Here is a 12,830-nt window from a genome sequence, read left to right on the forward strand (position 1 = left end):
GTCATGGCCTCTATTTCCAACCTTTGTGTTCCTCAGCATGTGAAACCGCTCACCAGCCCTCCATCAGGCCCTGTGCTTAAAAATACATACATACACACATACATACATACGGCTTCTTTTGCACATTACCTTCCTTCTTTCTGGAAAGCGCTTTCCCCCACCTGGAGAATGCCTACTCCTCTAAGTCTTGGCTGATCTACGATATTAGAAACAAGGCCAGAGCAGAGGGACTGGATTCAAAACACCTCTCTGTTCACCTACGGCTGGTGTAGGGCCTGACAGTTTCTTTTCATACAGGAGTGAACGACACTGTAAGGGCAGACAACTGTTCAGAAAGAGTGAGTGGTTCCCGCACACCCAAGAGCAGCAGGCTCCTGACCATGGCATCCTTCGTGACCATCGGAAAGATCAACCATTCATTCCCTCTAGTCTCTCATTTACTCCTAATGGCCTGGAGATATGGCAAGATGGTCCTACAGTCGCTCACCTGGGCATTAATTAAACACAGTTATGGATTAGACGAGAAAACAGTTTCTTAGCTGCATGGCTAGTGTAAGCTTATAAATACAAAACCTGTTTTAAAACATTAACTCTTTCCCTAAACAGGCAAATACAACCCCCTATCATTTTTCCAAGTCCTTCCTCTTGGCTCCACTGGAGGGGCCACCAAAGGGGCAAAGCTGCCTAATAGCTATCTTGCCAACTCAGATGTAGCAGGAGAGAAGAAACATGAAAACTGTGGGTTGGTGTGTGGCGGCATCAAGGGTGTGGCCTACATGGGTGCCACACATCTGGGCATCTTTCTAGGAGACTTTGCTGAGAAGAGTCTACCAACAGCTACCATTTACCGAGTACTACACATCTACACAATCTTCTTCTAATAGTTACATCAGCTCTGTGAGTTTGATCAAATCCCATTTTACTGATGAACATACTTAAAGCTCAGCCTGGAGAAGTCAGGCAGGATTCCACCTCCAGCCAGGGATCTTCAAGGCTGGGCCTTTGGATATGGAGGAGCGGGAGCCCCTCTTCTGAGAATCTTTCTCTCAGGCTGTCACAGGGCCTCAGAGCCCAGCTTATTTTATTTACCAGAACAGTCAAGTAAGAACTTCTCACTTTCCTGTCCTTCTCTTCCTTTTCAAGGCTTCGTGCTGACACAAAATAGTATTTACTGAGCGATTACTATGTGCCTGGCTCAGTTCTCGGTGCTGGTGATACCTTTGTGAATTAAAGATACACACTCTGCCCCGTGGAGCTTCCAGTCCAGCTAGTTGTGGAGACTGGCAATGAACAAACACGGTGAGTAGCCACCAGTAAGTGCCCAGAAGGAAACAGACAGGAATAAAAGGGCATCACATAAAGGTAAGAGAGACTTTCTGTGAACAAGGGATCTGGGAAGGCTGAGACCTAAAGGATAAGAAAAAGCTGAGGGAAGAATGTTCTAGACAGAGGGACCAGCAAATGCCAAGGTCCTGAGGCAGGGAAGGGTTTGGTTTAAGGACCTGACAGGAGCACGCAGGGCTAATCCCACTAGGCCAGGTCAAGCACTAAAGGGCCTAAACAGTGGCTTGGCCTAAATCCCACACACTAGGTCCTCCTGGTCCTGTCTCTTCTCAGTTTATCAACAGATACTTACAGAGCCTGTACCAGCTGCTGTAGGCGGAAGAAAAGAAAGGAACCCCTCCCCCACCCCTCCATGTGCTGTAACATTGGGAACTACATGGGCTGCATCTGTGCGCAGTGTGGCTCAAAACATCCCTCTCATGTTTGCTGAATGGATCAAAGAGCAGGTCTTATATTAAGTTTTGCTCCAAAAGACGCATTAGAGCTGATGGTCCGGCTAGGTCTTACTTTTGGGGAAACACGGTAGCACTAGGGCCCTGGCCCTGTCAGGCTGGGAAAGCTCCTGGGCAGAGCAGAGCCAGAGCCTTCCTGAGGCCCTTCTCTCCATTCTGCAGTCCAACCTGGAAGGACCCTGTCCCTGGGATTCTCATTTATCCCTTTTCACCTCTGTGGTCCCCCCAGTACAACCGAGCACACACACAACAGCACGCATCAGCAGACACTGGCTGAGCTGCATCCTGGCTAGAGTTGCAGGGGTTCCCCAAGGAGAAATAAGGCTGAACAGCTGGGTGCAATGAAGGAAGGAAACTAAGCACCCTGGATACCAGGTTACGATGCCAGCCATCTCACATGCATTATGCTTATCTGCATACAAGCCTGGAAGGGGAGTGAGCAGTCTCCCCAAAGTACCAAAGAGGGAACTGAAACTCAAACAGATGAAAGAACTTGTCCAAAGTCACACAGCCTCTGAGTACAAAGCTGGGATTCAAACTCAGGTCTCCACGCTTTAGAGCCCCTATGGTGGTTCTTCCTCTGCTTTGCCGTGTCTTACCAAAAAGAGGAACACAACAGATAATCATCAAAATCCTAAAAGCAAACACTTGTTGAACACAAAACATCATCAGGTGACGTTCTGAACGTTCCCATCTATTATAATTACTCATTTAATCTTCAACAGCCTGAGACAGGTTCTGCGATGATCTCCATTTGATCTGAACCATTGAATAGAGGCCCTGATCAGAGAGGTTCAGTAACTTGCTCACGGTCACAGTGCAAAGGCTGGGATCTGGTCCAGACAGCCTGGTTTCCAGCAACCAGCAATGCCAGGTGAAAGAACTAAAGGGTCAGCTTGAGGCCTTTTCTCCTTGCTCAGATGCTTCATCGCTCCATCCTGCAGCTGCCCCCTCAGCTACCTGTGCTATGGCAGAGCACTGCACCTCTCCACCTCACCCCTATATGCCGGGAAGAAGGTCAGATCACAGTGACCTGGGTCAAGCGAGGTAGGGATGAGTGGTTTTGTTGAGAAAGCGGTCTTTGGCGTTTACTAGCAGCTGTGTGGGCATCTATCCTCTAGCTGCAGCTCCCATTTTGGCTTCTAATTCTGAGAACAGCAGAAAAACATACCCCCTCCAATATACTCCCCCACAGACTCACCCTGGTCTGCAGAAAACTTGGCAGCCTACTGTCTGTTTTGTCTTCTCATCTGATAGAAATGCACAGCTGAGGGGGGCCGGGCAGGGGCCTGAGTGCACACCAGTGCCAGCTGTGATAACGGGCTATCGGGATTTTCTGTAGCCCCTTCCAGCTGCCCAACTCACGCCTAAGTCAGGAAAAGAGCATGGGACTTGCCCCCACTCAAGGTCTTTGGGGAGGTAGGGAGAATGCCAAGGTGAATTCTGTGATTGATACGGCAAGACACACAGGGTGCCCGAAAGACTGTCTCTACCAGAAAACAGGGCCCTGTCGGTATTTTTATCAGCGGCTGAGATGAAGGACACAGGAGGGACCACTGTGGCCAGCGGGAGTGGGAGGGGCACCTGGAAGCGGAGGGAGGCTGTGAGGACCAGCGCGGGGCGCTGGAAGAAGGCGACACAAGCGTTTTAATTTTCGTGTCTTTTCAGCTGTGAAAAACAAGCAAAAGAGGGGAGAGAAGTGAAGGCAGGAGAGCCCTTTCCCACACCTCCATTTGGGTGCTCTCAAAGGCCGCTGGCTGTATTTGAGTCACCTTGAGGGGGATGTTTAGAAATACTATTTCTCATTTGCTTTATAGACCTGGTGGGTGTGGGGGCAGAGTCAGGAATGTGTTTTTTAAATAAGTTCCCCCGAGTCCTGCCACCTACACTTAGAAACCAGTGGTTTAATTCTGGTTTAACTCTTGTGAGCCAAGCCCTTTAAGCAAAGAAAGCTCACACAGAAGGTCAAAAAATACAGACAGATGAAAGGCCGTGAGGTGGGGAGACGAGCTGGCCAGGAGAATCGGGAGGCAGCTAGCTCTGGAGCCCGAGTAAGGAGAGCTGCTGCGGCTCGATACGGGGTCACTGAGGGCCAGGCCAGAACCCCCTCTCCACAGAGCAGCCACGACTTTCTGCTCCAGGCCCCTTCCTCGCCCTCTTCCCCATACCTGAGGCCTCATTCCTTCAAGTCTGTCAGGAAGCCTCTCCTGCAGATACTGCGTTGGTAATTAATTACACTGAATTCTTAATCTTTTAAGTAACAGTCTTAGGCTTCCCTCCTCGCCAGGAGGCTACCCAAGGGCAGGGTAGTGCCCGTTCCTACCGCTGTTACCAGCACACAGCACTGGGCCTGGCGCAGAGCACAGTCCAATCAGAGTGAAGGAATGGGGCCTGAAGCTCCCTGCCACGCTTCTCTCCCCCCCCCCCCAACAGGCAGCCCCTTAGAGGGCTCAGAAACCACAGCAATAAAGGGGGCTTACAGGGGGTCACAGGGACCTGTGAAAATCCTTCACAAATGACTTTTTTTTTTTTTGGGTCTCACCCTCCCAACTGCTTAGCCTTGGGCAAGTACCTGCAAACCAGTTAGTTAAATGACTCATTGACTTGCTAATGAGATTGCTCCTGGGCAGTTAAAGGAGACAATCAAAAGAGATGTCCCCAGGGAGAGAGGAAAAACAAGCTGGCAAAATGTTGATGCTTGTTGAAGCCAGTTGATGGGGGGTGGGGTGTGTGTGTGGTGTTTGCATTAGAATATTCACTTTTGTGACTATTTACAAAGGTTTTTAATAAACAATGAAACTTTAAAAATTAAATACAGGAAAAAGAGATGCCTCCAGGGACTTAAGCCAATTTTTCCAGGTTGAGGAGCCACATTTTCTTCCTGCTGAGGTCCTGCCTGTTGACATTTCCAATACTTGATCTTCATTTTCTGTCACTTCAACAATTATTTACAGAGGGCCTACTAGAGATCAGGCTAAACATTTGGGATACAGTGATAAATACAACCAGGCCTCTGAGTCTAGTGTGTTCTAAAAAGCAATTCCAGTCAAGGGTCTCAATGCTGAGCCAGTCCGGGGGAGCCAGGGGAACACAGCTCCTCTAAGGGTCAGGAGTCTCCTGGTCAGGGGAGGGAGCAGTGGTCTGGGGTACTACTACTGAGTGCAGCAGGAATATGGGGTACCAGGAATGAAGCCCCCTATGCAGACAGGGACTGGTGATGATGTCATGAAGTTGGCAGGAGCCATTGAAGGGTTTTAAGTTGGGGGGGGGGCAAGTGATCAGACAATGATAAGGCTGGACCAGGGTAGAAAAGAAACCATATTTCAGAAATATCTAAGGGGTAAATGTATAGGAATTGTGACTGACGAAATGAGCTGAGAAAAGGGCTATCAAGGGGAACTCTTAGCCAGGGAAAGAGCCAGCCTGGAGACGTTATCAGTTATCAATCAGGAAACCTGAGGTGCCTGTGAGACCTCCAAGCAGAGGTGTACGGCTGGGGATTCATGGTACAGTTTCCATCAAGGAATGCCAGATGGTCCCCACTGCTTCTTAACTCTCAGCATGACTCTAGAGCAGGATGGCCACCACTGGAACCCCTCCCACCAGGGGAGGTGGCATCTAGCCCATCATTGCTCAGAAGTCTCCAGTAGCAAATCCTTGCCCCAGACCTACCTTTCTCTAAGTAGGCTCTGGGGATATGTTGTCCTAGGGGTCCACTAGTTCACACAAGAAGACTGTGGCTTTGGCTTTCCATCCTGATGATGAGTAGAAGCACCATGGCCTCTGGCAACCCAGACTTGCTCAACTCCAAAGTCAGAGCCTCCGTCCCACTACATACCACAGCTCGGCCAGCAAAACACCGCCCGCCATTTTACAGTAATGCAGTTAGATGGAATCTCACTGGTTTCACATTAATGTATTTGCCAAACTGTTTTCCAGTTGTGTAGAAGAGCAAAAGCAAGGCATTTTTACCCAGTTTTATGTTTGTACATACTATTAAGCGCTGTGATAATAAAAATGATTCCAGTCAACACGTTGGGGGCCATAAAAAATATTTTCTTTAAAAGGAGCTGGTACATTACTCAGATTTGAGCAAGTGTCCCTGACAAAAAGCAATTTCAATACAGTGTGACAAGTGCTTTGACAGCACAGGTATGAGGCACAGCAGGAATACACAGACAGCAGTGGACTCAAAGAGTCAGAGAATGCTTTCAAGAGAAAATGCTTACATGGAGTGAGCCAGGTTCAGAAAGGTTAGGAAGAAGCCAAGGGAGAAAGCTTGGAGGCTCGAGGGTACAAGAGCCCCAGGGGCAGGAAGAACTGAGAGATGAGGCTAGTAAATTCCTAGGGAGATTGGACTCTGTCCTAAGGAGGATGGGGTCCTGTGGAGTGTGTGAAACAATCAGATTTGCACTTTTGTGTGCAAGAGACTGGACTAAAGAAACAGGCAGGAGGACGAAGACCAGCAAAAACACTGGCTAGGTAATACCTGCTCTCAGGCTCCAGACTTTGGCCTGTGCTGTTCTACATCCTGTGAGTTCAAGCCCACCCCTTCTAGGGGGCCTTCTGAAACTCCCGGCTGCTTCGGGAGCCCTGCCCTGGGTCTCTGCTGCCTTCTGTCCCAACAGGGATCATTTTTCACAAACATCAGTGGCCAGGTCTTTCCTGCTACCTCATCCCAGACTAGATACTCCTTGAGGGTAGGAATGAGTCTGGTTCCTCTGTGGGATCCCAACTCTGCCCAGCACAGAGCTGGGCATAGTGGGGTGCTCGGCAGTATACTGTGAGGAGCTAGGTCCTGCTAGGCACCTGGGGTCAGTCCAAGACCTATGATGTAGGACAGATGAGGACGAAAAGGAGCAGACGCACCCATTCTGTGCCCGACACCTCACAGTGCGCCTTGAATAATTCTTGTCAGTCCGTCTTCCTTACAAGCTGCAAAAGTGCTACAATCACCTCATTCTTTCAGATGGGGGAACACGAGGCTCAAAGAGGAGACAGTGAGTTGGCCAAGGCCCAGGCTTCCTCTTGTGGAGGAGATGGGATCTGAGTCAGGGTCTGTAACTCTAGAGCCGTTCTTGTAGACTCCGATTATCGGCTGCCCAGCAAGTATAAGTCAGGTGACAGGAGTTCTGAGGGCTAAATACTCACCGTGAAGCTTCATGGAGCACGCACAGGAGCTGGGAAGACCTGGGAGATTCAGAGCGGGGTGAGGGAAGGAAGGAGGGAGAGCCCAGACCCTAGGGAAGGACAGAGGTGGAAAGGGAGGCAGGGGCTGGGCCTTTGCTAGGCTGAAGGCCTGGCTCTGGGTCTCCCAGTAGGTGAAAGGCAAACGGGAGGCAAGGCAGTGGTCGTCCAGGGCGTCCTGCCTCCTGCCTCAGCACCGTGAAAACAACAGACACACCTGCAGGTCAGCAATTGGGGCAATTCAAAGGAGAAAATGTCTTGCCCTGCCAACAAGTCAAAGCAATTTCACAACCAGTTCTGAATCTTTTCCTCACAATAGTTCAGTCGGGCAGGGGAGGGCTGTAACCCCCACCATATAGATGGGGAAATCAAGATGGGGTTCACAGCGCCTATGTGGCAGAACTGGGTTTTAAACCCAGAATCTCTGGCTTTTGCCCTTTCCTTGACCGTGATTCCAACTCATTTTTTTTTTCTTTTTAATTAAGGAGGGTGCAGCTCACAGTGGCCCATGTGGGGATTGAACCGGCAACCCTGGTGCTACCAGTACCACGCTCTAACCAACTGAGTTAACCGGCCAACCCTCCAACTCAATTTTTAACCCCGCTGCAGATCACCACCAACCAGCTGCCCCTTCAACCAAGTTGCTATCCAAGCACCGCTCTGGGGCTGTGGGCCAAGACCCAGACACTCAATGCCTTCTCACCTTCCTACAGCTTCCAGTGTTAATGCTGACACCTAGACGTTAATAACCACTCCTTGCCTCTTCAGAACATACAAAATCTTGCTGCAGTCACCTTATGTTGCGGTCTTCCTTTGGTCTTCCCTTGCGGCAGGGAGAATGGGTGTTCTCATTTGACCCAAGGAGAAACTGACAGCCCAAAGGCACACAGTGCGTCAGTGACAGGGCTGGGATAGGATGAGAACCCAGGTCTCCTGCTACCCTTCCCTTACCTGCAGCACTGATAGGTTGGTTTGTCCAGAAAGGCTCAGCTTCTCCTGCTCCGAGGGGTAGGCGTTATAGCGATGCAAGTACAGCCAGTCCCGGAGGATCTTCACAGACTCTTTGGGCAGATTCCCTCTGCGCTTCCTCTTGCCTGCCAGGGAGAGGAGGCCTTCGTCCTCGCCCAGATCACTGTCTGACATGGTGTCTGGGGGCTGGGCTGGGCCTCGGGCACACCTGGAACAACTGACCAAGGAGATGGGGACGTTACCACTATACACGCTCAACCTTTTCCTAGTCTCCAAACACCATTACTAGAGTCTGAGATACCACAACTATGCGGCAATCGGAATTCAGAGTCTTAGGCCATACCCCAGGCCGGGCAAGCTAGAAGGGATGAGTCCAGTCCAAAATGCCTCCATTTCATGGGGCCAGTAGGTGACTACTGAAATAGCAGTTAATAAGCAGTACCAGACTAGAAATAACTACAGCTACCACTGAGGCCTGTTTCCCTTGTGCTCCATACTAAGCACTGTACATTTATTATCTCATTCAATAACCCGTACACAGCCTTTGTAAGGGAGACGCTACCATTACTACCATTTTATAGGTGAGCATGCAAACAAGGCCCAGAGAGTAAGAAAGCCGCCCAAGCTACTAAGGCCGTTAAACAGTTACCACGTGCCCCAGTAATTTCATACCTAGCTATCTACCCAAAAGAAATGAAAACCTATGTCCACATGAAACCTTGTACACAAATGTTTATAGCAACAATATTCATCATAGCATAAAGTGGAAATAACCCATGTGTCTATCAACAAATGAATGAACAAATGAGGTCTATCCATTGAGTGGAAAATTATTTGGCCATAAAAGGACTGAAGTCCTGATCCATGCTACAGGTGGATGAACCTTGAAAATATGCTAAGTGAAAGAAACACGTCATAAAGGACACACATATATATATATTTTTAATTGTCTTTCTTGTGATGAACACTTTTAATATTAAGGACACATATTATATGATTCTATTTTCATGAAATGTCCAGAACGGGCTGGAGGGGAAATAGAAAGGTGATAGTAAAGGGTATGGAAGTTTTTTTTGAGATGATGAAAATGTTCTAAAATTGTGGTGATAGTTGCATAGCTGTGAACATACAGTTGACCCTTTAATGACGAGGGGGTTAGAGGCCCCAAGCCTCATAGAGTCAAAAAACTGCGAATAACTTTTCACTCCCCCAAAACTTAGCTGTCCCTCAGTATCCGCCGGGGGTGGGGGGGGGGTCTAGGAACCCTTGATGCTCAGAAGTCCCCTTTACAAAATGGCAGAGAACAATGCATACAGTCATACAGTTGGCACTCTGCATTCGAGATCTCCAAACTACAGATGGAAAACAGTACAGGTATTTATTGAAAAAAAATCCATGCATACGTGGGCCTGCACAGTTCAAACCCACATTGTTCAAGTTTCAAATGTACTAAAAACCACTGATTTGTTTGCTTTAAATTGGTAAGTTCTATGGTATGTGAATTATATCTCAATAAAGCTTCTATGGGGCAAAAACCTCACATCGAGGATATACCGTGTTCCCCAAAAATAAGACCTAGCCGGACAATCAGCTCTAATGCGTCTTTTGGAGCAAAAATTAATATATAAGACCCGGTATTATATTATATTATATTATATCATATCATACCCGGTCTTATATTAAAATAAGACCGGGTCTTATATTAATTTTAGCTTCAAAAGACGCATTAGAGCTGATGGTCCGGATAGGTCTTCTTTTCGGGGAAACACGGCAGTATATATAGAAAGTACAGTAGGGCTTGGACCAAGGTAGTTTGCTGCCCCCACCCCAACTCCATACCATCTTGCCTCCCAGGTCTCACTAGACTGTGAGGAGTCAGGAGACTATCAATCACCATGGTCCTACACATACGTAATATTTACTGTGCACCTACTGTGTAGCCTGCAGAGTGTTGAGTCATCCCTACTGGTTGTCTCTCAGACATTCTCCTTTGTCATCTAGCTCCTGGCCTGGTCCCAGGATCAACTCAAAAATCCAGATGAATGAGCAAGGCAGGGCTCTGGTCCCTCCAACTTGGCTGTGTGACCTTGGGCAAGCATCCTCCCCCCTCTTCAGGCTTGAGCCCCCTCTTCAAATGAAAGGTGTTTCCCTAGACAACCCAACTTAGTTGCTCAGCCCCCTGACAAACTTCTTGTTCACACATGCAAAAGAGATTTACATTTTAAAACCAAAAGTTGAAGCCAGAATCTCCAGGCTCCTCCCTCCTCAGCCTTTTAACAGCTCTCCAGCAGTCTGGGCCAACAGAGTCTGGCATTTCCCAGGTTTTGTTTCATTGACTTGGGCCTGAGCCCAGATATCTGGGCTGGCTAGGCCAGGCTTTCGAGGGAAGGGTCTACCCTCCCAGCCAGGCCACCTGGAGGTGAGACAGGCATTGGTTAGAGGTGCCACTGCCCAGAGAACACGAACAGCCCACTACGGCTTTCTGAAGTTTAGGGGGCCGGAGCAGTTGGGATCTGGGCTCAGGGGTACAGCCCTGGCTGGTTATCTATACAAATTCCACCCTGGCTGCCAGCCAAGGTCCAGTCTGCAGGGTTCCAGGGGTAACTCGTGGAGACGACTCTCAGTCTCCACAGACGTCTCCACCATTGTGTCCTGTAGCCCAACCTGCTTATAATCCGGGAGGTTTTCCATATATACAACCCACACTCACTCCAGGCAACTCTTTAACAGCACTCAGGTAACTGGCAGCAACCCCACCGCTCAGCCGCTGGAGCCCCCATGAATTTCACCAACTAATACAGCACACACGCAGTTTACAAATCTCACTTTTAGCACGAACTGGTACCCACGCAACCAGCCCAATTCCTGGATATATGCCCACCCACGAACTCCAACCGACCCGCCCACCCACGATCTCTCAGACGGGGAAAACTCCAGACGTCATCACACCAGCCATCAGTTCTTACCCTAACTGGCTCGAGGCAGCAACACCGTCGACACTACATTCGGTGCACTCTCCTACACACTCCACGACTCCGACCTGCAGCCACTCCCGCACAAACTTTCTGACAACTCCCCCAGGTCGGCCCGACACTCCCCCGGGCCGCGCACTCGCGCTGCATTCCCAGCAGATCACACAAAGCGCGCAGCCTCCCCCGCGGCCCAGGCCGAGTCGGACCGAGCACATGGCTCCCGGGGCGGCAGGGAATCGGCCTGAGCTCGGGGCGCCTGCACCCCACAGCCCCCCAACCGCGCATCAGACTCGGCGCTCCAGCTCCCCCTCAGGCCCGCAAACCCGGTGGGGCGGGGGCTCTGGAAGAAAGAAAACTCACGTGTCTGTCCCAAGGCACAAAAAAGTTTGGTTCCCACCCCCTTCCCCCGCGTCTCGGCGCTGGCTGACTCTTCGGGGCGCGGGGCTGGCCGAGCCTGCGCGCTCGGCTTTGTGCTCCGAACTCGGCCCGGAGGGGGAGGGGAGGGGGCTGGGCTCCCACCTCCGCGCCGCCCCCCCCACCCCTAGCCCTGCGCCCAGACTCCATGTTGGCCGCCCCCTGCCCGGGACACTGCGCGCTTCCCCCGCGGGAGGCTCGCCTCACGCTCGGCCTGCCGGAGGGTCCCGGCGCGCACAAACTTTCTTCGGGTCGCCAGCCCCACGCGCCCCGCTTCCTTGGCCCGCCTGGGAGTGACAGATGCCTCAGAGACAGACTTTCCTTTGTTCCAAAGGAAAGGGGAACTCGCGCGGGCTCCCCAGCCCTCCCAGCTCCGGGCCCTTCCCGCTGCCCCCACCCGCAGCTGTCACTCTGAGGGGCCCCCTCCCCGGCTCGGCCGCGGCGCGGGGGTGGGGGGGCTGCCGGCGGTTAGCAACGTGCACTTTTGAAACCAAACAAACCCGCCCCCCGCGCGCTAACCCCGGCCCGGGGCAGGGGCGGCTCTTCTCCCGTTGTAGGATCCTAGAGAGTTGTGTCCCCCAAAAGGGCCCCAAGCGAGCTTCCTCCTGGGGGTGCGACACCCCCCACCGGCCCCCGCCAGCACCGCGGTCGGGACTCACAAACACACCCGAGGTCACACACCCACAATCGCACGCGCCAGGACGACGCCCCCTCCCCCGCCTGGCCCAGAAAAAGAAACTTTCCAAGTTGTCCGCGCGCCCCCCGCCCCCATCTTCCCCACTCCGACGCCCCGCACTGACTTTTCTGAGCGGCTTTTCCGTCCACGCGGCCTTGGACTGGGTCCGGGGCGTCCTGGCAGGGGGCAGGGGGCGCTGAGGGAACGCGCCGCGTACCTGCCGGGCCTGACACTCGGCCTGACAGCTCGCGGCTGGAAAGCACCTCGCGGCCTGACGTCAGATCCCCTCTCCTCCCCTCGGCGCTCTCCTCGCCCTCCCCCACCCGCCCTGAGGGAGAAAACAAACTTTGTGCGGAGCGCGGCGTGCTACGCCCACCCCCCGCGGGGCGGACCGACAGCGGCCAGGGGCTTCGCCCCGCCCACCGCGGCCGGAGGGGGCGGGGCCAGGAGGGCACCTTCTTCCTGCGCCCACCCCCACCCTCAGGAATGCCACATGGCCTCTAAAGAAGAGTGGTGGGAACTCAGTCTCGGGGTAGTGAGCTGGGGGCAGGAAGTGGAGAGCATTTCCGGAGCGCCTACTGTGTGCTTCATGCTGGGGGTGGAGGCCATTGCCTGGAGGAGAAATAATGCAAAGCCTGACGTTTAATTGTTCCCTTTGCACCGAGAGGAAACTGAGGCCCAGTTTGTCCCGGGATTTACCCCCAGCTGGTAAGGACTGGACTCTGAATGGGACGCCTGTTCGGCCCTGAAGGGCCTGTAGAGTGGGGTAGAAGGCTACCTCTGACACCACCCCAAAGCATGTAGCCCCCAGAGTCG

The 12,830-nt window shown here is 51.9% G+C and overlaps 1 protein-coding gene across 3 annotated transcripts in view; it reads right to left on the bottom strand.

Moving 5' to 3' along the window:
• Positions 1–12,310, bottom strand: part of TGIF2 (TGFB induced factor homeobox 2) — a 16,214-nt gene extending 3,904 nt beyond the window's left edge. Inside the window, exons 1-2 of one of the 3 annotated variants that reach the window (XM_033094425.1) lie at positions 12,139–12,310; positions 7,935–8,169 (exon numbers count right to left, since the gene is read on the bottom strand). In XM_033094425.1, the coding sequence (XP_032950316.1) occupies positions 7,935–8,126 (192 nt within the window). In that variant the 5' untranslated portion in view covers positions 8,127–8,169; positions 12,139–12,310. Of the gene's footprint in view, positions 1–7,934; positions 8,170–10,918; positions 11,099–11,284; positions 11,391–12,138 lie in introns of those variants that run through there. The other 2 variants (XM_033094426.1, XM_033094427.1) reach the window with 2 other exon arrangements.
• Positions 12,311–12,830: the final 520 nt, after the last annotated feature.

This window comes from Rhinolophus ferrumequinum, chromosome 23, assembly GCF_004115265.2.
Source record: "Rhinolophus ferrumequinum isolate MPI-CBG mRhiFer1 chromosome 23, mRhiFer1_v1.p, whole genome shotgun sequence".
Taxonomy (NCBI): Eukaryota; Metazoa; Chordata; class Mammalia; order Chiroptera; family Rhinolophidae; genus Rhinolophus; species Rhinolophus ferrumequinum.